This window comes from Motacilla alba, chromosome Z (genome assembly GCF_015832195.1).
Source record: "Motacilla alba alba isolate MOTALB_02 chromosome Z, Motacilla_alba_V1.0_pri, whole genome shotgun sequence".
Taxonomy (NCBI): Eukaryota; Metazoa; Chordata; class Aves; order Passeriformes; family Motacillidae; genus Motacilla; species Motacilla alba.
Genome location: NC_052046.1, coordinates 43297749 through 43321034, shown reverse-complemented (window position 1 = coordinate 43321034; position 23286 = coordinate 43297749). Strand labels below are relative to the sequence as shown.

At 39.3% G+C, this 23286-nt stretch overlaps 1 protein-coding gene across 3 annotated transcripts in view; it reads left to right on the top strand.

Annotated features, from left to right (window-relative positions):
• GAK (cyclin G associated kinase) overlaps window positions 1-19662 on the top strand; it is a 66955-nt gene extending 47293 nt beyond the window's left edge. For all 3 annotated transcript variants that reach the window (XM_038123687.1, XM_038123688.1, XM_038123686.1), the window contains 6 exons: window positions 6425-6559; window positions 6888-7004; window positions 9551-9763; window positions 11152-11300; window positions 12374-12550; window positions 14164-19662. In XM_038123687.1, the coding sequence (XP_037979615.1) occupies window positions 6425-6559; window positions 6888-7004; window positions 9551-9763; window positions 11152-11300; window positions 12374-12550; window positions 14164-14265 (893 nt within the window). In that variant the 3' untranslated portion in view covers window positions 14266-19662. The remainder of the gene's footprint in view (window positions 1-6424; window positions 6560-6887; window positions 7005-9550; window positions 9764-11151; window positions 11301-12373; window positions 12551-14163) is intronic.
• Window positions 19663-23286: the final 3624 nt, after the last annotated feature.

The following is a 23286-nucleotide window of genomic DNA, read 5'->3' as shown; positions in this document are numbered from 1 at the left end:
TGTTAGGAGTTGCAGTTTCCTCTCAATGGTCTAATAACTGAGGGTACCCAAACATCTGGAAACTTATTTTATAGATAATAGTATGCTATGTTGACTGTATTCAGGTTTTAAAGATTTTCTGGAAACCTTGGAAGACAGATGAGCAAGTCAAGTTATAACATAGCCAGTTCTTAAAGTGCAGGCTGAGGCTAGCTTGCACCTTCCTGACCTGAATGTATTCTGCTAATATACTTACAAAGTACATTATGTAATACTCTAATCTTATTTGTTTCATTTCTCTGATATATTCTTGGCGAAGCCTTTTCCTCTTGCATTTATTTTAAAATCTGGTGATCTTTAAACAAAAATCTTTGTGATATATTTGGTCTTCCCATCATTCTTTAAGGGGAAACAGATATTTGCAAAAATGGTGGAGTAGTAGAGCTACTAGCGTTTAAGCTTTTTAAAATTGGACTTTCAAAGAAAAGTGTGAGTTCTCTCCATAGAGATATGGGTTGTGATCAGTCTGTGAGGGCTCTTCTGTGCCGCTCTCTCAGTCCCCTCGTTCTCTATAGGTGCTTCCCACAGGATACAATCTTCTCAGAACACAGGTCTGTGTTGGGTGCAGTCCTTTAGGAGGCGATTGCTATAGGGAGGTGGTTCTCCCAGGCACTGCAGGTCCTGCCAGGGGTGGGCTGCTCTCCCTGGGCTGTGGCTTCATTGAGGACATAGCCACCTGTGTAGCGTCCTCCACAGGCTGCAGTGTGGATATTTGTTCCACTGTGGTTTTTCACATGTGTTGCGGGACAATCTCTGCTCTGGCATCTGGATCACCTCCTCCACTTCCTTCTCCACCAATCCTAATGTCTGCAGAGCTGTTTCTGTCATATCTGTCCCTTCTCTTATAGCTGCTGTGCAGTATTTTTTGGGAAAACATGTTTTCCCAAAGACATCTAGTTTGGGAAGCTCAACTGTGGCTTGTGGTGAGTCTATTGGAGCTGGCTGTGTCCAGCAGAGAAGCCCAGGTCTCTTCTCAGGCAGACACCTACTTAAAATGTGCAGGTAGCTAGGAATGGTGGTATCACACACCTTTTCCTCAATCCAGTGATTTCTTCCCAGGGCTTATTACATGCAGCTTTGACTTGCCCCTCTTTGTTTGGCTGTTGCTCTAGTTGACCCTGCATCTGAGTGATGCAGTCTGAGTGTTAGGTACAGATTAGCTGGACAGAAAAAAAAGGCATTATTTGTCTGACTGAGAGAAGGGCTTCCTCTTTGAAATAAAAGGCTACTCAGCTGATTGCCCTCTCTATCATGTTATTAATCATTATATTCCAGCTGTGTTTGATTCTGCTGAGAAGATTCTATTTGCTGCCTCCTTTGCAATGTTTTTGTTCTTTCCTGTAGATAGTAAGAGCCATATGTTTCAGTTGTGTACTTGTGTAGTTGCCAGCTTTATGCCACTATTGCTGTCCCTGTGTGAGGTTACCAAACATAAATATTTTGCTCAATAGAAGATTTGATCAATACTGATCTGTGGAACGTTATTTCCACCAGGTTCTGCACCTGTGATGGGGAAAGCTGGATGCAGACAGACTGGGGAATGAGATGCTGGGGAGGAGCACCATGGAAAGGGACTTGGGGGTTCTGGTTGATGGCAGCCTGAATGAGTCAGCAGAGCTCTGGCAGCCAGGAGGGCTGAGCATGTCCTTAAGTGCATCAGGCACAGGATCACCAGCCAGACTAGAGAGGGGATTGTCTCACTCTTCTCTGTGCTGGGGCTGCCTCACTTCGAGTGCTGGGGGCGGTTTTGGGTGCCACAATATAAAAGTAGACATTAAGCCATTAGAGACTGTCCAAAGAAGGGCCATGAGTATGGTGAAGAGCCTTAAGGGGAAGCCATATGAGGAGCAGCTGAGGTCACTTGTTCTATTCCTCCTGGAGAAGAGGAAACTGAGGGGAGACCTCATTGCAGTCATCAGCTTCCTTCTGAGGGGAAGAGGAGGGGTCTGCATTGATCTGATCTCTGTGGTGACCAGTGACAGGGCCCAAAGGAATGGCCTGTAGTTGTGTTAGGGGACGTTTAGGTTGGATATCAGGAAAAGGTTTTTCTTCCAGAGACTGGTTGAGCACTGGAACAGTGGGAAGTGTTCACAGACCAGCCTGACAAGAGTTCCAAAAGTGTTTGGAAAACACTCTCAGGCACATGATGTGATTCTTAGGGCTGTCCTGTGCAAAGCCAAAAGCTAGACTTTGTGATTCTTGTGGTTCCCTTGTAGCTCAGCATATTTTATGATCTCAGCCAAAATCTAACTTACTGGAGAGACAGGACCTCTCAAGAGGAGATGATCTAGCTGATGTGCTCAAAGCAGGGTCATGTAGCATGGGCTGTTCAGGACCGTGTCATGTCCTTTCTGGTTTTTTGCATTTCCAGTGTTATAGACTCTACAGCTGGGCAATCTATGCTGGGTTTGGGGTGAATTTAGAGGAAAGAAAGTGGTTTTTAATGGAGTTCCCTGTGTTTAAGTTTGTGCCCTATTGCCTCTTGTCCTTCCAGCGGGCAACACGAAGAGTCTGTCTCAGTCTTTTTTTGTTTCTTCACATTAAATATTTTTACACATTTATAAAATTGTTCCCAGTTCTTTTTTCCAAGTTTAATAGTACCAGAACTCTATTATCAGAGAGGACACAGAAAAACCTTTAATGTATTAAATAAATTAAAGTGGGGAAAAATAAAATTTGGATTTCTGTTCACCAAATTTTTATTTGCAGCCTTAAGGAGATCACCATCAATAGTCAGCTGTTAATAACATTTGAGCAAGTAGAGGAAAAAAAAGGAATATTTTTACACCTAACTTCAATGCTTATTGTTTTGTGCTTACTTCTGATTTTATTTGATAGCTTGGACCCTGGTAAGTTTATTAGGATACCTGCTATTTTAATGTAACTTCTGGAGCTTTCTGTCAACATAGGAAAAGATACTTAAAATGTACCCATTTTCTCTTCAGCCTATGGTTTTACATTTACTGTTTTACATTTCCCTGTATTCCTCTATTGCAATGCAATCTTTAAAAACTGTATGGAAGTGGAGGAACTGGGGTAACATTTTGTACTCCTTTACATTTATCTTTCAAATGAGAGCTCATATGTGTGTTTAGCTGAAATGATGTATGTATTTGAGCCTTTATCATTCTATCCAGTTACAGGTATCAATTTTATCAAGTAAGTAAGGCATATTAATGATTATTTAACAGGATTGCTAGTAACTGGAGAAGATAGGAAAAATAAGAACATGTTCTCAAATGATGTATTTAGAAGAACTGTGTTAAGTGAGCAGAAGACAGTGCAAACATAAGATCATTAAAGGGAGAAAAAATTTTAAACTAAAAATAAATTAGTAGTAATGGCAGTGACCATTCAAAATAAGCTGCAGTAATGAGATTTGATGACTCTACTGTTGGAGCAGTTTTAAGTGTCTAGAATCAAATTTTAGTGATGGATAAGCTTTGTCAGTAAATTAAAAAAAATAAACTGCTGTAGATACCAGGAGAAAAGATATTTCAGTGGACGCAACTTCAAGACATAGAGCTTTAACCTTGTTAAAGCTTCTCAGATGTTGGCTTAAAATTTAAAATCATAGGAATTTTAGAATGAAAGATAGTTCTTACACAATATCTGGTCTTTTAAGGCATTCTGTCCAGTAATAGGAAAATGTTGTGCTTTGCTGCTAAACAGCTGTGTATTAACAAGGTAACATAATTTTCTTCTGTATTTTTTAAGAAGCAGATAATCTTTAATGTAGGTTGAGTCAAGATATACTTCCCTCAAAGACAGCAAGAGATTTGGAAGGTGATCAGAAGAAACCTGAGTGATCAGTGTAGTTTTCTCCTGGGGAGAAGTTAGTTTCTGTGAACTTGAGTTCTCAGACTGGCTTTAGATAAGGTTAAAAAAGCCTTGCATCATACTAAACCAGCCTCTTGGTTCACAGAAAATCCTGTTGTCTGTGATTAAAGGATTTCCTGTAGACATGACAAGTTAAATAAAGAAAACCTTATGTGAAGTTGTGTGTAGTAAAATGCAGGTCTCTTATTTTGGGAAGCTGGAAAGTGTGATCTGATTACCACCAACTTATTCTTGCATCTTAGCTTGGTTTGAGCAGTTCTGGTAAAGAACAGTGTTCTTTGCTGTGACCTCCAATGGTTCATTGCTGTATGGCTCAGGATTATCAATGTGCAATTTAAAAAACTTGAGACAACCAGGTTTGGATCTGCATGTTCATGATCTTAACTGCTTCCATTTTTAGAATGTTGAGCTATAGTTCATGTTTTACCATTTCTTTAGGAATTCTGCTCCTTTATCTTAATGTGTCTGTATGAACTGCAGTGTGTCAGCTACAAAAACAGGGATTCAGTATGGTCTCCTCATACCGCTTCAGAATATGTACAAGTCAAAGTATCAAAGTCAAAAAGTTGATAACACTTTTTCTTGATGTTAAAATCTGACATCATTCCCACATTGTAGAATTAAAAAGAAGATAGCATAAAAACAAACAGTTTCAGGAGGAATGGGTTATCTGTTCAGTATATTGTACCTTGCGTTGTTTCAGATTTTTTTATAAGTGTAGTGGTTGTATATGAGCTTTTTACTATTAGTAGTGAATTTACTGTTGTAAGTAGCAATAGGCTACTTCCTGCTTAGTTCTGGGTGGAGGAGGCAATGAACTTGACTTCTCTTAAGTCAACTGTTGTAAAAAGCTCATTCCCATAGTATGTTCTCAATCCTTCAAATGCATTCATCTGTAATTTAATTTGTTCTTGTTTCTCTCAATTTGTTTTCATAGTAGTCAATTTCATATGATGGTGTTAATTTTCTTATGCTCCTGTAAAAAGACCTTTAAAAACAGAGATTGTAGAACAAAATAATTTCTACCCTAAAAATCAATATTAGTAGTAATTCAAGGCCCGCTTAACTTTTGGGAGTGGAATATGATACAACAAAGTTCTAAGCTGATGAATAGGTGCTGATTCATAGCCAGCGACACTGCGGTTTAGCAGGAAGCTGGGGTCCTGAGTATTGAGACCAATATGTATTGTTTCTCCCGTGGTTTCAGAGGCAGGGAGATGAAGCTTGGGTCTGGAGAAAGGGCTGGAAATGGTGGGTACTTCTTGCATTTTATTCTAATGTTTTCCCTCATATGCAGCAGAGAATACTGCTGAAATACAGGCTTTTGGCAGATATTTGTTGCACAGTATTTGATGTGCTAACTTTGCAGCTATAAGATCTAATTATAAATGGTATTAGTAGATTGAGGTACTATAGGGGTATTTAATTTGCTTCTAATTATTTCCTTAATTAAGAGGATTTGATATTAATATTTAGAATGTAAAGCTGAGATGCTGAGACAAGTGAAAGGCTGTGATGTAGTAGTTGAGACTTTCAAAGCCTCAGAATGTTACTGCTTTTTTTAAGGATGGCTGGGTTAACTCCATGTCTATGAAATGTCTTAGACCACCACTAAATGTGCTTTACTGAAATATCCCCTCTCCCTGTAGCACTGACAGTAGTTATAGCATTAAAGCAGGGGTTACATTCAAAAGCTGTCCTGCTTCACTGTGAGTCTCCACAAGCTCTGCTCAACGAGAATGCTTCAAGCTGGCATGCAGTTTTGACTGTTCCGTACATAGCATATCTCATTCTGAGGGAGGCTCACCTCATAGTGAGTGCGTAAGTGGGGAATCATTTGGAAGTGTAAGGGAGTTACAATACCTTTAGATGGTATATGACATTTTCTGGGAGTTAGTGGCAGCACCCTTGCATGCATTTAAATATGACAATTTCATTTAGATGTCATGGTGTGTAGAAAAGTAGTTTTTATCCATGCAGCTAGACATTCTTAACTTTTTCCCAGAAAATATCACTCTTCCTGTATCCTGCTCTTCAATTGTATGCATTCATTTGTGTGTTACACCTCAAAGAGTGTATTAGTTGGCCAAGAGGCCCCTTTGTCACAAGCAGTCTGCGTTAGGCAAACCTGCATTTTGAAGTGACCTGGCTTCACCTGTGTAACACCCAGACTGCTGAGTGATAAAGAGCACCATTCATGGAGCACTGCTGCTTTCCACTTACCAGCTGTGTTGTCAGGAACAGCAGCATGCCCTAGATCTGTACCTGAGCTAGTCCTTTTGGTCAGGAGACCTAAGCTGTTAAATTTGTAGCATTGCCTGTGCATGAAAATACCTTATCTGTGAAGTGCGTGGGATGTTTTAAAATAGAAATGGAGGAATTCCAATGGTACAACCCTTCTGAGTCCTGTTTAAGACTGTTACCAAGAGATTTAACCAAGCTGTATAGCTGACAATGTGATACACGTTCTGTTGGTATTGGCAAATATATATACTATTATTATGGTTTTCTTAAACATGAAAACATTTCTTTTTTTCTCCTGTAGGCAATTTGACACCAGAGCCACCTAAAATATCATCATCTACAAGCCACCCAGATCTCTTAAGTGGGTGGGATTCTTGGGCAGATTCCTCAACAACCAGCAATGTAGCATCACCACAGCTGAAGCCTGTTTGTGAAGGTATTATGAAATTAAATTTTTCCATTAGAGGAATACTCCAGACTGGGTCAGTTTAATCACCTGAAACTGCTAAACATGTCTTCATGCATTTTTGCTGCTTAAATGCTCCTTTAGTAAGGCACTTGAGTAGTTTTTCAGATTAAAGTTCAAGACACAGGAATTAAATTGTTTCAATTCTCTATAGTAATGGTGATTCTTGTATTGGGAAAAGATGTTGTGAAGTAGAATGTTGGGGAGGTTTGCATGAGGTGTTCTGTAGATACTACTTTTATTCATTCTCTCAGTTTCCAAACAGACTAGGTAAGTGATGTGTCTTCTTATTATACAGGCCAAGCTTTTACCACTGGAAGCCAGTCCAGTGTGTCTTCAGGTTTGTCTTTTAGCCAGAAAGCTCAGAACTTTGATCCTTTTGCTGATCTTGCCAATCTGGGATCTGGTCTTCCGGGTAAGATCTTAATTTTTGATAGACTGTATTTAGTGCCTCTACTGTTTGATTTGCTTCTTGTACCAATAAATGTTACTGACAGCCTATAAAGGTAAGTGTTTCCTTTTAATTGTCAACATCTAGCTTGAGGTATTTGCTGAGAGCTGGTGAGTAACAAGAAAAGATTGAATCTTCTAGATATTTTTTAAACGTCCAGAATAATATTTCAAAAGATAACTACAGTTGTGATATAAGAACAGTAAAAATAATTAATGCTTGAGAATTGAGTTGAGATGGTAAGAGAAACCTGGAGTCGCTGATTCAGTAACTGAGCATGAGGTTTCTTGCCTAGCATTGATTAATACTGTTCTTGAAGGATTTAAAATGAAAGCAGGATTGAATTAGTTAATTTTTTTAAGTTCCAAAGTAACAGTTATTTCAGTACTTTCCTTTGAATTCAGTAGACTTTCATAGCTCTGCTACTCATATCTACCATGTTTGTAAGATAAGCAAAAATCGAGGGCCATACATTGCACACCCGTGCCAAAAGCATTATGAATATCTGTCAGTTTGCAGTGAAGGGCACAAGGAGTTCTGGAAGATAAGTCGCATTGCAGAGTAACTGTTGTTCCCAGGTGTTTTATTGGCCTGAAACTCAGGAATTTAGTTAGTCCTGTAGCACTCACAAAAGAGCTGAAGTCCTCACATTTCAGAACTCACACTGCCATAATAAATGTGACCAGCTGCCCAGAGTATACGGAACGATTCAGAACAGCATAATGTCACTGAATTGAGCAAAACTGCTTTTCCCTTAGCTTGGAGCTGATGGAGGTTTTACCCTGTTGCCTTGGCAGTTAGCACTGTGTACTGAATTGAGTGGAATTCTTGTAGAAACACTAGGTAGCATGCAGTGTTTGACTTCTTGATGTTGCTTGGGCATAAGCACTACAAAATTCTGGTGTTGAAGCAGTACCAATGAGGCTGCTTTGTAGTAAAAAATGTGAAAAATTTTCTAGTTTAATAATTCAGGTTAACACAGGTTGTTAAATGCACAGATAGTGTGACAGTAAAAAAAGTCAGGTTATTCTTGACTTGAAGATGTAGGTATAGCCCACACTGAATCAGATGAAAGAAATCAAACTAATTTTAGCAGGACTTGGGTCAATTCATTACTCTTTCATTTAGCTTTCAATAGGAAAAATGACTGCATTAAGAAGTAGCCAGATCTCACTGTCCTAGTTAACGTTCCCAGGCCTGAAATGAATTTGCAAAGCATCACAAGAGCTCTGGAATTCAGTTTTGGAATACAGCTGGAATATCACACTCTGTTGTATTTTTCATAGGAGTTTTTTGGCTTCCACGTACAAGATGCTGGTCTGGAAAAAAAATTGAGAGAGCAAGCTGCTTAAATATGAATGCTATATAAACCCAAAAGAAATAGCAGCTAAAAGTAGTGAATACTGGTGTATTAGCCTACTGGTAGGATACCAATAGTGTTCTGTGCTGGTAGGTGTTATCACACTCTTCTTTAGGAATGGTCTATCAGAAAGTAGGAGTGTGATGTTGAAAAGTTTTTCTGAACAGTGAGGCATTAACTTGTCCTACAGGAAGAATTTGTTGGCCTTGAAAACTGCAATAATGAACGTAGAATGCTTTGAAAGAATAGGTGAAAGAGATAATTTTTCAATATGCAGGGTTATTTGCTCTGACTAGTAACATTTTTTTTTTGGTAAATTTCACAAGTTATCAATGACTGAAAACTGAGTTGACTGCAGTTTAGTGATTTCATGAAAAAGCCGTCCATTGCTAGATTTTACTGGGCATTGTATTGCATTACTGGGTTTTATCAGCTGTGATATTTCAAGATACAGTATGGTATCTTGTACATGGCCCTGGAGAGACATCCTCTTGGGCAAGTTAGAGGTATGAGCTGCCAATTCAAAAGAGAGGCATCAGGAGAGCTGGTGTGAGGAGCCATTTTTGAAAGAGCGAATAAAATTTGCATTGCTGTGTATACCCAGAGAGGCTTGGCCTATGCCACAGGAGGGTGATTACAGTATCTCCTGCAGGCTGCAGTGCTTTTCTTACTTATGTGCAGTATATTCCCTGTGAATGCTGCTGTGGAATAATGTTCTTATCTTCCTTAAACAGTAGTGCAAGGAACCACAAGAGACTTTGAAAGCATTCATTTGAAAATCTTCTCAGTCTGTTACCATTTTTTGTAATTAGTTATTTATTATGCACTGCATATTAGCAGAATTGGGAGGCAGAACTACTGTCACAGCCATATTATCTCCCAGCCTGACGTATGCCTGACCCTTCAGATAAGGGTGCATGTTTTTGCTAAAACTGACATTTGAAACCTTGAGTTGTAAGAGAAGACTTCAGTAAAGCCTCCAGCTCCTGCTATCCAAGTTACTTCTTAATGAGACTCTTAACTTCATTTTACCCATGCTTTCCTTTTACACTGTGAGCTATGTGGTTAAATGTCAAGACGAAACTGTCTTACTTGTATTAAATGGTGACAGGCACTGAACTGAACAACTAAGTTAGTATTTTTTTGTTAGGTTCATCCACTGGTGGACTCTTGGGTAGTGGATTTAGTCAGAAGACTGCTCCATCTCAGAAGCTAGGAAATCAGTGGCAGAAATCCTCCAAACCACAAAGTACTTCATGGCAGTCCCAGACTAAGTCCAGCACAGCAGCTAAGCCAAACTACACAGTAAACTTCAGTGTTATTGGGGGACGAGAAGAAAGAGGAGTCAGAGCCCCAAGCTTCGGTAAGTTTTTTGAATGTGTATTACTTACAATGTCCCATGTGAAGTTAGTTGGATGTGCTGTTGCCTCCTGAAGCTCTTCTACCTTCATATTTTTATTTAGATTTAAGCTGTGTCCAGCAGAAAACAGAAAAACACTTGGTATCCTGCCTTTCCAAAGCTATCCCAGTACTTAACAGACAAGCTTATGATAGCACAGGTATATGCAAGTTTGGACACAAAGTCTCAAGGCTATAATTACTCACCCACATTGGAACTGGTTTTGTATCAGTGAGTTTAGAAAGGTAAATTTGATCCATCTGGGGAGAGATGGCTGGTAATGTTGCTTCATGTTAGTCTGTTTGTGATACAAATATAAAGGGATATACTGTTTTTCCTAGCTGAAGAAGAGTAGCTTGTCTTGAGAAAAACTGAGGTTAAAATTACTGAAAATTCTTGGGTTTGAAAGAGACATGAGGACAGGACCAGGTGGAATCATACAGTCCTTTAACATGTTCCAACTGAGTAGGCAAACCTGGGTTAGGCTTGGCCTCTTCTGTATGAACTTTCTTGGAAAATTTTATTTTCTGGTGTGTTGGTATTAGGATTATGCTTGCCTTAAGCTGACATATAAGTGAACAGCAGGTGCTTCTTTAAGTTGGAATTATTCTGTTGGTCCATATCTGGAAAAAGCTGTCATGATGCAGAAGCAGGGAGTATAGGTTGCAGCACAGGAAAGTCTGTAGAACAAAAAAATCAATTGGCATGATGAAATGCTGAAACAGGTTGTTGTAATTCCTCTCCCTTAAAAACAGATGGACCTCAGCTGGACAAGGGCCTAACAAATGTACCTGGTTGTCCCTGCTTTAGGTGGGGATTGGACTAGACAACATCCAGAGGCCTCTTCAGAGTTCAGTTATTCTACAGTACTCTGAAATTTGTTCGTTATGTAATGAATATTCATGTTGGTATTTTATCTGGTCATTATTCTGGATAGTTTCAATATACTTAGGTGTTGACTACATGCTTTCAATGATACTGTTGAGTATATGATTACTTGAAAAACTGCTGCATAGTATTTGAAACTAACTTACAGTGGAAAAATGGAGCCATTTCCAAAGTTGTGGATGGATGCGTGCTCCCTCAAATCTACTCCATTTTTTAAAAAAGGAGGACATGCAAGTATTGAGTCAGAGGTTAGCATGTTACGTTGTCTGCTCTGCTAGACTGAAAGTTTGTTAAAGATCCCTTTTATTTTTGTCCTTCTTAGTTTTGTGGCTTTTGGCGTTACTGAAGGATTTTTGTCATAGCAGTGATGAATGCCATCCAGGTGTATTTAAGGGCAGTGTATTTCCCCTGTTAATGTATTCTCCAGTGAAACTTTCCATTTAATGTTTTTTCTCTTTTCATAGGTCAAAAGCCAAAAGTTTCAGAAAATGACTTTGAGGATCTCTTATCTAATCAAGGATTTTCAGCGAAATCTGATAAAAAGGGACCAAAGACAATTGCTGAGATGAGAAAACAAGAGATGTCCAAAGATATGGACCCCTTGAAACTCAAGGTTTGTTTAACAGTGATTTTGATTCAAGTGAAAATCTGATCTTATGTTTAGAACTGCTGATAACAGAGCAGAAGGATACAATGACCAACAGAGAAATAAAGGCTCATGGTTTAGAAAAGATGGATTTAGCTGATAATACAAAAATGCTCTTTAGAAATGAATAGCTGTCTTCAGGGTGATCATATACTTTCATTTTCTGCTTAACAAGTGCTGCTGCTGTCCTAAGAAGTTACTAATTGCACTGAGAGGGTGTAATTTTGGAGACAGGATGTATAACTAGTTTGGGATGTGTTTGTTCCTTGTTGTTCAGATTTTTTTGACCAGTTAGTCACTGATAACTTCACGTATTAATACACTTCCAGTTTTTTGTCTTTATGGTGCTTCAGAAAAATTTGTAAATGAACTTTAAAGGAGTGCTGAAATTTGTTTTCACAAAGTGTCCTTCCTAAAGAGAGAGTGCATGGGTACCTTTTAACAGAAATCACCACATATGGAAATAAGTACAGATATTTAGTTACCATCCTCACTGGTGATAGTAATGAAAACACTGTATCCCTATGTTATGGCTTGAATATTGCTCTTGAAGTCTGAGCAATGTTACTCTAATTGACTTTGGGGATATCTCAAGGAGCACTTTAGTCTGTGCACCTCTGCAGATTGCTTAAGTAAACATGAATTATTACTAGACATTATCTTTTGTACAAAGCTTGTACAATAGAAGTTTTGAAATATATTTACACTTTTGTACAAATCAAGTAATAATTTTTATGTGTGCCCTGACAGAGACAAGATTAAGGTAATATCTAATTGTAACAGAAGTTTTTAATTACTCCAGTAATTTCTCTTGCAATGACTGAATTTCTGCAATAAACTAGTAACAATGAGCTGTTCTGTAGTAGTAGATGCAAAGTATCACTTTTGAGTGGCTAAGGCAATTGCATTTGGGAATGAGTGCAGTAGGACAACTGCACTTGAGTCGTCATCATATAGTCTTGCAGAGAGTGAAGATTATGTCTCTAGAGCCTGAGAATGCTTACAGTGCTGCATTCAGTTCTATATTCTGATTTCCCCAGATTCTTGAATGGATTGAAGGAAAGGAGAGAAATATCAGAGCATTAATATCCACTCTACATACAGTGCTTTGGGAAGGGGAGAATAAATGGAAACCAGTCAGCATGGCAGATTTAGTAACTCCTGAACAAGTAAAGAAGTACTACAGGAAAGCAGTGCTTGTGGTTCATCCTGATAAGGTGAGTGTTTTCCTCTGGTCTTCTTTATTATGGGAGGAATACAAACTGCTTTTACCATACCACACTGGTATGGTAAAATGGTAAAATGCCTTGCTGCTCAGTCAGCACCCTAGATGTTCTTCACTGTGCTTCCATTGTCTTCTGAATGTGGTGTCCTACTGCATTCAGGTAGTACAGGATTATTCTTGTTGTCCTGACACAGCACAGAATTCAACAGAGAAAGGTTAACAAATGAAAGATCTACAACATGAAGGTTGTACTGAGCACCAAAGTCAGTCTGTACTGAGCACCAAAGTCAGTCATGCTGGGTTCTGACTGACAGATGTCAGATGTCAGAATTAGTGCTGATTGGTGGAATGTGTTTCATTTCTGTGAGCTGGTACTTAAAGTATTTTAAAACTAGTATGGCAACTCAGAGGACACTGCAGCAAAACTGGTAGGTAAAACCTGCTCAACCTCATTTACTAAACCATTTTTACTAAAAAATGTAAACTTACTAGAATAAACAAGTTATCAGATGAAAAATACATAATGAATGTTACATTGCAGCTGTCTTTTAAAAAATACTTAATGCATCACAATGTATTAAGATAGCTTCTTGTTCTGAGCTCTTGCATTAGATAGAAAGAGAAGCATTGGATATATCTGGTTTGAATTTTCAGGTTTGCATTCACTGGTGGTTTAATGAGCAGTAGTCTAAATACTGTGTTGTCTTCTGTCCATAACAAACATGACATTTTTTGGTTTTTTAGTTTCCCCTCTCCTTCAGAGTTCTTGGGTATGTGACTTCTTCCACCTTTGTGGTGGTTTTCAGGTGTTTTCTGTAAGGCCCTTAATGCATTAATGTCAGAGCACAGCTCTGTTTAAGGCATATTTGTCTATTTGTTCTTGTATTCTGCCACTTACCTGTTACGCGTCAATAAAGTACTGCAGGTGGCAAAAGCTAAGCAGCAGGAGAAGGGGAAGGATGCTGGGGGGGCTCTGGGGCTTCCCTTTTTTATTGGAGAGAACTGGCTTTTGGGACTGGATGTTTATTAACCCACAAGGGTTGGATTGTGTTGGCCCAGAGTCAGGGCAGCTGTGAAACAAGCAGGGAATCAGGAGTACTATCTTTGAGTATGGAAGCAAACACACAGGAAGTGCTATGCCAGTCATGTTGAGTCTTAGCGTCATTCATAACCAGCAACATATTTTTCTTTAGGGAATTTCATTCAAAACAAGTTGTCTTAAAGAGGATTCAGATTTAATCCTTGTAGACCACTGCAAGGTCTTTCAGGAAGCAGTTCCAAAAATGACTTAATTTGACTAGTAAGTAATAGTAACTGAAACTATTTATGAAAAGATCAGCTTTGAAAAAAATTTTTTAGCTAAATTTCAATTACTTATGAATTGTACTGAAAGTATCATAAGGAAACCAAGGATTTAGATTTGTTTAAAAAATACTCATGGCAAGCTTTGGATAAGGTTGGAGAGAGTTCTCTGTCTGTAAAATTATATTCACAGATCAGTCTATAGCTGTTGAATAAGACAGCAAATGTAAAAGGGATGGGATCTTTTCTAAAGACCTAATCTCTAATGTTTTTATGCTTATGGTGCATTCTCTTTGTTTCCAGGCCACAGGACAACCCTACGAGCAATATGCCAAAATGATCTTCATGGAATTGAATGATGCCTGGTCAGAGTTTGAAAACCAGGGATCAAAGTCCCTTTTCTGAAGCTTCACCTTTCACAGAACTGCTTCCAGAAACTGGAGCTGATCATTGTTATGACTTTATTGCGCCTGAGATGTCTGAAGCGCTTTTCCACGATTTCAGCACAGTTTCTAGTTATGCACTTAAATGTGGGGATGTATTTTGTAAGATGTAGAGTAAAAAGCATTACATAGGTGTATTAAGAAAAAAGCTGCTGAAGAAATCACAGTCTGGAAGTAAAGGTTTCTCTTCAGTTTTGTATAAGAAAAATAGAATTTGAATGAAGCTAAGTAATAAGTGATAGGCTAGTATTAGTTAAAATCATTCCAATTTAATTGATCTTTGCTGTACCTCTACCGTCCCAAATTTGTCTGTTACTTTGAGTAGTTTTGTGATTCAATTTTGATATTTGGTGCCTGTCGCCTTCTTCAAAGTGCTTTAGTTGGCAGCAGTGAATTTGCTTGGCTTATCTCAAACCTAAGGGTGTATATTTTCATCTGTATTTTATATAATCAATCAGATAATCATTCTGTAAATAATGTTTTCTGGTAATATCTGTGTTGCTTACAATAGAGTAACAGTTGTTTAGCCAAAAAGACAGCACATGTGGGAAAGCCAGACAGGGTTGTTCTTGATTTTTTTTTTTTTTTTTTTTTTTTTTACATATCATGAATCTAAAAAGAAATTTTGACTCTGAGGTCTGCACGTTCCTGCTGTTTTGTTTATTTATTGCAGTAATCTGATCTGTGCTTATTTTCCTAGTTCTTTACATGGTGTCTTTTGCTTCTGAATTCAGTGAAACGTTCCTTTCATTGCACTTCAAATACTCTGATAGAAACAATTTTACTCTGAAACTTGAAGTGTAAGCACAAACCATTTACTGTGCTTTGATTTATCTGAGTATTAAATCACTCATTATCATCTGGTGAGCATTGAAAGTGCTTTAACAAACATTTTGCTGCATGTTTGAACTTGTGTATTTTTGAGATATGCATAGCATCAGTGCATGTGAAAACATGGTGTGTCTTGGTGTACTGTTGCATTTCTGCTCACCTATTTCCATGCACTGCTTAGTGCAAGATGAGTAGAGACACAGTTTGGTAACAAAACTTGCCATGTTTTCTCATCCCTGTTCAGAAGGCACTTTTTCACTAGTGCTAGGGTGGATGATGCAAACAACCAATGACTGTTATACTCTGTGTAATAACAAAATGCAATTTTCATATCAAGTTTGAAAATGTTGAAAATTAGTGCTGAGCTATTAAATCTTCAGCAGCAGTCTCCTGAAACCGGACAGTTGGGCATTCAAGGGGATATTTTGATCACTTGCCTTTTTATACATTTTGCATGCTTAACTGAGAGGGAAGCTGTATTATTAGCAGAGGTAACTGTTCAGCTGAGCAACATCTGAACAGGAAACATGAGATTCTAATGCCACCTGAAAGGTGCGTTGGATGAGATTTTCCACTGCTGCACCAGCCTGAGAGCTGGTGGGTTAGAGACTGCTGAACACTTACAATGTCTAGTCTCTAGCTCTGATATAACACAATTACTTATTAACCTCTTATCAAAGGTTTCATTTTTGTATATTTGCATATATATTTAGCTGCTGTGATTTTATTTTTTTTTAAGGTGAAGCTAGGATCAGTGATGAATCAGGAAGGTTATATATTATTCATAGCTGCTGTTGTATTTCAGTTACTGCTTTGAAGCAGTCTTAAATCTCAGTAGATTTCTTTATAAATGTATATAACTTGCTGTCTGATTGAAAGTAAGAATTAATCTTTTTTCCTTTGGATATTTCATTAGTTCTTTGTGTATCTGTTCTGCAACCATGGAAATTAAAGGCTTGTGCTGGTAGGATAGGTTTGTGGGAGACCTTTTTACAGTTCTAGGGCAAATGCTATCTAGGAATAGACAAACACAGATATATAATGACTTTGACTGTAGTACTATATACAATTGAGAGAGAAAGCTTTTCTAAGGGGACTGCTTTAAAAACCCATGTTCATTCAGCACGTATAGGCAATTAATTTTAAGGCATAAAATTTTAATTGCTCTTTTGTTGAAATATGTGTTTAAAAAATTAAAACATGAAAGTTAGGAGGAACATATCTTCCTCTGCTTTGTATATTTGGTAGCGTTTTCTGGATGATGTCTATATTAAGCTTTTTTAAATTTCTCTACTCTTGCTTGCAAAATTTTCTTGGAACAGCAGAGAAGAACCTTAGATGTGATTTTAAGTTAGCAGGGAAAATATAAGTGCAAGTATTTTACCTGGAACTGAAGATCTCTTGAAATTAGCACTCTCTTTTAAAAATTATGGAAATTCATGAAGTTTGGCCATGAATTCTTCCAAGAGCCATTACATAATTACTGAAACTTCAGTCGGGTTGACAGAGCCACTCAGCTTATTTTATGGCTTGGTGAGCTCTAGTTCTGTGGGGGAACTGGCTGATTTCTCTGTCCTTCTCCTTTCTACATAATTGAATTTTGCTGCTAAGAATCTGGGAGAAGCTTGGTTTGGTAAACTGATAGATCTTGACAATGAAACTGTTTTGGGTAGGGTGTTTCGATTTTGGTTTTATTTTTGGTAATTGTGCCATTTCTCTGTTACATACAAGAATGGGCAAACAATGGGGATTTCATTAAGATTCTGTAAGCAAACTGTAATTTGGAAATTAAAAGAAGTTCAAGTGGTGAATATGAACATAATAAATGGAAGTTTTGTTTCCTGTGCAACACAAAGCAGCAGGGACCACTAAAGGTGTTTCTTAGTTTAAGGCTTATATATAGAGTACAAGAACCTGGGAGGAGGGAAGTTAAAGTATATTTCATTTAAATGTGTATTGAGTCTTAATGTTGCGTTTATAGGAGATGGTAATTTGGAAGAAAAAAAAGCGAGCAGTTTTATGAATTCATCTTAAAACAGTAATAAAAAATGGTAGACAATCTGGGAATGAGGGCTTTTCAACCTTTTGATTGGTACTTGGTCGTTAATTGTCGGCTGTATGAACTAGGAGTGGACTCAGATGATGACATGTATATTTCACTGTAGTTGTACTCTTAGTGTCCACAAACTGAAAAGCTTTTAGAGCAGGCTTCAGAAAAAAAATATTAATCAGAGACTTGGCTGGATTCTCTCTTTAAAATATTTATTTTCCATTCATATTAGTTGTTCATTACACAGTTAAGTTTTGAAGTGTTGAAGCCACAGTGTGAAAGCTGAACTTTATATCTGCTTCTGCTGGCTGTGAAGTATGGCTGCTTGAAGGTGAGGTCACCCAGTGTTGCCTGCAGGTTGATATTCTGCATGCATGTATGCGCTCCAAGGATTTGCATGAGGCACTTGAGGTTCTCTTATGAAGCACCTCCTTGACTCTTGCAGCAAGTCATGATGCCTGCTGCCCGTGTTGGTTGTTCCTCTGTCTGGTAACAACACCTGACTAATGTCATATATTGTTTGCAGCCTACAAAGGGCTCACTTTACAAAAGTAAGTAGGCTGAGATGGTTAGTGCAAGAAAAAAGGAAAACAGCACAAGATAGATTAAAGGAAGAGTAGAGAAAAACAAAAGGGCTCTAAAAGACACCTGAAATACTGTTTTCTAATTCTCTCTCCACTGACCTATTGCTATCTACCTCTGCTAAAAACAGGTGTAGACTGATAGAGAGAACCTGGTTTGCAGCCTGCTTTCCATCCCTTTTAGAACACTGCTGACTGACTGTAACAAGCTGGAGTACCAAGTCCTTAGCTTTCCCCCCCCCCCCCCCCCCCCCCCAAAGTTTATATAAAGCAGGTTTAAAAAATATTTGAGCAGGTTTCCAGTAGTTGTTTTTTAATTACAAATTACTTGTATTACATTGCTGTTAGATCTGGAGAGTCCAGCAAAATAACTTTTAAAGCAGAGATCTGTGAAGAAGAATTGGTGTTAAAGAGTGTGTGTGGCTAGAGTCTGCGTAATAGAAACAAGTGATGTATTTTAACCAGAGGAAATCAGTTGGTGTCTTCAACCTCAGGCATGCCTTTTTGGGGTTTCTTAGTGCTGTCAGAGTTCCTTAGGAGCAGCAAAGTGTGTTTGTGGTTAGTTAGACATAAAGCCTGGAAAGAAAAGGTCCTCAGCATTGTTAGTTGGGTCAAGTTCAGCTATTTTGCTAATCAGTAGTAGCTTCTTCAGCAAGTACAGAACAGAAAATGTCCAAAAGTGCTGATGAAGTATATTTCCTTGGAACAGTGGTGGAGTCCTCCAGTGGTGTTGTACTTGTGAGGGCAACTAGTGCTCATGAAAAATGCCTTGTTTACCTCCATGTTCTTGGTAATTCTGGACAGTTCCTCCCATTTTGTCTTGCCAAGCACAGAGCAACAGTTAGTTTGTGAAAGCAGCACATGCACAAGGTCAATTTTTTGCACAAACCAAAGCGGAGTTTGAGCATAACAGAAATCTCATCAGGCCTTTGGGGCTGCTGGGTTCTGTGCACCATTCCACTTCCCGAGGCCAGACTGCAGTTTTCCCAGCAGTGGCAGTGTGTTTGCATACTTGCTGGCCACTGCATTCACTGCTGCTCACAGAAGTGTTTTCAGGAGTAGCATAAATGTGGAAAGCTTGTTGCTCCTTAGCTGTGTCCATAATTGTCGAACAATTGCAATGTAACAGCTGCTTTGTAAATAAATTCAAATTAAAATTGTGTGACTCAGTTGACATTTTGTGTCAAGAACTTGCAGGTGATTGACCTGCGAAAGCTGTAAAAGGAATGTATCATTTCCCAACCTTTGAGCCTGTCCCTGGTGCAGAGCAGCTCTCGCGCTCAATGACGAGGAGCTGAGCTCTGGTTCTGAACCTGATGAATCTTGCAATGCTTGCTTACTGTCTTTTTGGGTAAGCTTGTTGTGGACTGCAGCTTAGACTGCATTAAGCTTCCAACATATGCTCCAAAAATACAAATTCAGTACTTTTTATGAAGGATACGTGTTGTCATAGAAGCTTTTATTACCAAAAGGGGATTAAGAGGCATTGTGGGAAGTCCCAAAACTCTAGTCGAATGTACTGTATATTTGCAATGTAGATTTCTAGAAGTGATTGTCATCTCTCATAAGGTCTTGGCTTGCTCTGAGGTCCTTATTGTATTTACCTGTAGTTGTGATTGTACTTTCAATACCTGTGTTTTTTTCTGATTTGGAGTGTGTGGAAGGATAGAACAGACACCCAATTCCTGGTTTTGCCATCTTTCAGGAAATGCAATGTACTGTGTAATTTTGCTACTAGTGAAATGAAACTTATACCTATATGTATATAAGGTAAAATAGTCAAATTAAGCCTTGTTTAAAAGTAGATTTAATGTTTGGTACAATGTCCTTGAACAGAATATTTTGCTTTGAAATGTATTACAATTTAACCAGTGATCAATTAAAACAAACAAAATAACTTTGTCTGTTTCCTTCTTTACCAAGAGACAAATGGCCTGATCACCTGAAGCATTTCCACTGTGTCTTCTAGAACAGTCTGCAAGTGTTAGAGAAGTGGTTCTCATCATCTTCATGTTGACTGAACCTGTTAGGAGCTAAGTGGCTCTTGAGAAGTGTCTCTTCTGTTAGAGAGGGTGTCACGATCCGCCCTCACGGACGAGATTGTGATGGTTCGTTATCTGATCTCAGGGTACAAAACACCAACACGGCAAGGGGGTTTGCAGCAACAAAATCAATGTACTTTATTGAACAATCACAGCAAAATGCATTGGAGGGAATTGGGGAGAGATAGAGAGAGAGAGAGAGAGAGAGAAAGAAGAACCCTATAGGAAAGGAAGGAAAGACAGAGTAGGTATATCTACCAACATAGAGGCGATGCAATTCTTCGAGGTCCAGTCGATGTCCAGTCGAGGAGTCGCCTTTACGTTGGGGAAGATCTTCAAAAGGCTAGCTGACTTGAGGGGCCTTTTATATTGAAAGTTGGGAAGGAGGGGGGAAAGAATACAATAGTCTTGTGATCTCAACAGTGGGGAGAGCTATTATTTTCCTGGTTCACTGCCTGCAGGCAACCATGATCAGTTCAGTTAGCTGTTCTCCCCACACACACTGCCCTCCTCCCCCCAGATTACAGGTTTCAGTCCTTGAGGAGAAAAAGAGTCTTGTCCACATAGGGATTTCATGTCTCAGTCTTAGAGGGAGTGGTTTCTCCCATCTCAGTCCATCTGCCACGGTGGTTGTCTTCTGTGAAGACCACCAAAGGGTAATTCCAGAAGAGAGTCCAGCCAGGCTTGGGGGTGGAAAACTCCAGGCCATTGTTACAGAGCAAGGCAGGTGAAGGAAGGTCAAGATGCTCCTCATCCTTTTCACTGGGAGCAGTGTAGCGTGAGGTACAATAACTCAAGTTCCAGTCCCGGGAACTTGGCGAACCCCCACCAAACCAGGATGTAGGATCCTTTTTCTTTTGGTGGTCTCAGTCTTTTTTCACGACAATCGTGAGGCAGATGAGAAAGCAATCTTGGGCAGAGTCTTACAGAGGGTCACTGCATTGTGTCCTGGGGTTTGGCAGCTGCATTTTCTAAGTGCCCCTGTTGGGTTGAGGGGGTTCTTTGAGGGAATTCTTGCACAGGATCTGCTGCAGTGCCTTTCCATTGCCCAAGGGAAGCTCTGGCTTAAGTCTGTGGCAGTGATCAAAAGGAAGGAGCACATGGAGATGACTGAGGCAGGAGAGAGGAATATGAGCAGCCTGTATGGTTGGCGAGGGGACACATCTAGCAATGAAGAACGGCAGATGGCAAGAATCTGAGGGAATGTGCCCTGGCAAAGGGTGAGCTTCTGCTGGGAGTGTACTGAGGTGCCCAGAAGTGTCTTAACTCCATATTCTGCAAAAAGAATGGGCAAGCAGGATCTTTCATAGGTGGGAACAAGTCACTCCATGACATTGAGAAAGTTTCTTTAAAAGTTAAAAGCACAAAAGTATAGGATTACCATTGGGGCTCCCAAAGGAGAAGGGTAAAAACTGGGAGGAAATAAGAGAATGGAGAGGCATGACCAAATTATCCAGTAGCAATAGCCTCTTAGGCAGAAGCCATTGCTATTGGATAATGTTTTTCATATTCTGCTTACTACTTTGAATAATCTATGGGTTTACATAGATAGATTACTCAATACCAGGATTCTAAAAGACCTTTCTCTTTGTATCACGTACAAAACATGCTACCACTTTTGCTGCTGATCAGTTCTGGTCCTTCATCTCTGCAGCAAAAGAGGATAATGTTAGTCAAGTGCATCTTTCTTTGCCATATGCAAGGCTTCTGGCTACTCTCATGTGAGTTTAGAAAGACTTGAGCTGGGAGAACACAGAAAAAAAAACCCACAGAGTCAACCTACCAAGCATCAGTAATTACACCAGGTAAGCAGAATGCATTGCAAAGAGATAGCATGGCCATAAATTCAATGTCAAGCCAAGCACACAAAACAGAGTGAATGGTGATTGAAAGAAGGCGCAGAAACACTCTGTGTACTGTAGTGTACAGAGCAGCCTGTAGCAATCAAAGCCTTCCAAGTCTGCGATTGTAGACACCTGACCTGGTTACTGTAATGTTGCAGAGGATATGATTTGCTCTGCCTCAGCACTGCCTGTCTTATGAGGTAAGAGAAGGACTTCTGGTAGATTTTTGGGCAAAAAACACTGAAAAAGGGAAAATTAAGCACATAGATAGGTGAAGACTTGATCTAGAAGGATCCCATCTAGTACAAACTGACAAAGAACTCCTCATCTCCTTTAATATGTAAAGCTGCTGGCTGTTCACCTGAAGTGGCTTGAGCTCCTAGTCAAAGCTGTGGACACACACAAAATAATGGCTGGGAAGTTTTCTGGTGTATAATGGTGCTGTCAGACCCAGCCATTTGGTGAACTCCAATGCTTGTTTCTTTGTGCATGGCTCTGGTGAGGAGCAGGACAGTGTAGTTATGATATTTTATGAAAATCCCTTTGTTAGGATTTTCTTCTCCTGAGAAGCTGAAGGGCCTCAGCTTCAAGTTTAAACAATTTGTTATCTGCTGCTGTGGAATGCAGCTGGTGCTTTCTCGATTGGTCGATGTGGGATGTTTCTACTTGGTGGCCAATCGAGGAGGCAGCAGCTCTCGGACTCTCTAGGAGTCACAGAACTTTGTTATTCATTCCTTTCTATTCCTGTCTCCCCTTCTGATGAATCTTTCTCTATGTTCTTTGTAGTATAGTTATAGTGTGGTCTTTTTTAATGTAATATATATCATAATATAATAAACCAGCCTTCTGAAATGGAGTTAAGATCTCTCCTTCACCAAGTCCTAACTGCCCTGAAAACCACCGCATCAGGACAGCACAACTACTCTGCAGGAGATGGGATCGTCAGTGTGCTGCAGCCCTGACCACAGGCAATGTGTCCAGCATGCTTCTAATGAGCCAGAAGGAACGTGAAGAAAGCTCATCCAGCTTGCTCAGAAAGCTGATTTAAAGTAAAAGCCTTGGTTTGGCATTGCAGGGATGTTGCTGTGTGTGCTGTGAAGCACTGAGTATTCCATAATGGTTGAGTTTGGTGGTCCTGCTGAGTCTGCCTCTCTCCTGATCCCTGCTAGCCTAGTACTGTCAGTCTCATTATGAAGTTCAAAAATGCTGCTGACAGCATTCCTAGAAGCTGTTAGAGAAAGAAGTCTTCCCTCTTGTCAACAGCTCCAAGATTTCATCTTTCTTTGGTCTTCTGGAGTTTCTAAAGCAAAGGATTCACTAGACTTCATGTGGAAACTGACCGCCAGCAAAGCAGAGCCAGAAACTGTTCCAGAACTAGAAACCAGATCTACAGTAGTTAGCTACTGTGATGGCTCTTAGCTCTTCCTTTCATGCTGCACAACTGCTCCGTCCACATCCTAGGAGGGCCTCACTGTAGAGGCAAATAAGGTGCCACGTTCTGTTCTAGGGATGTATGAACCACAAGAACTGGACTCCTACATGTTTTTTCAATAGATTGAATTAAGGCTGTTGAACCCAGCGTATATTCTATCTCATTTCACACTGAGATATTTTTATATACTGTGGCTAAATTTG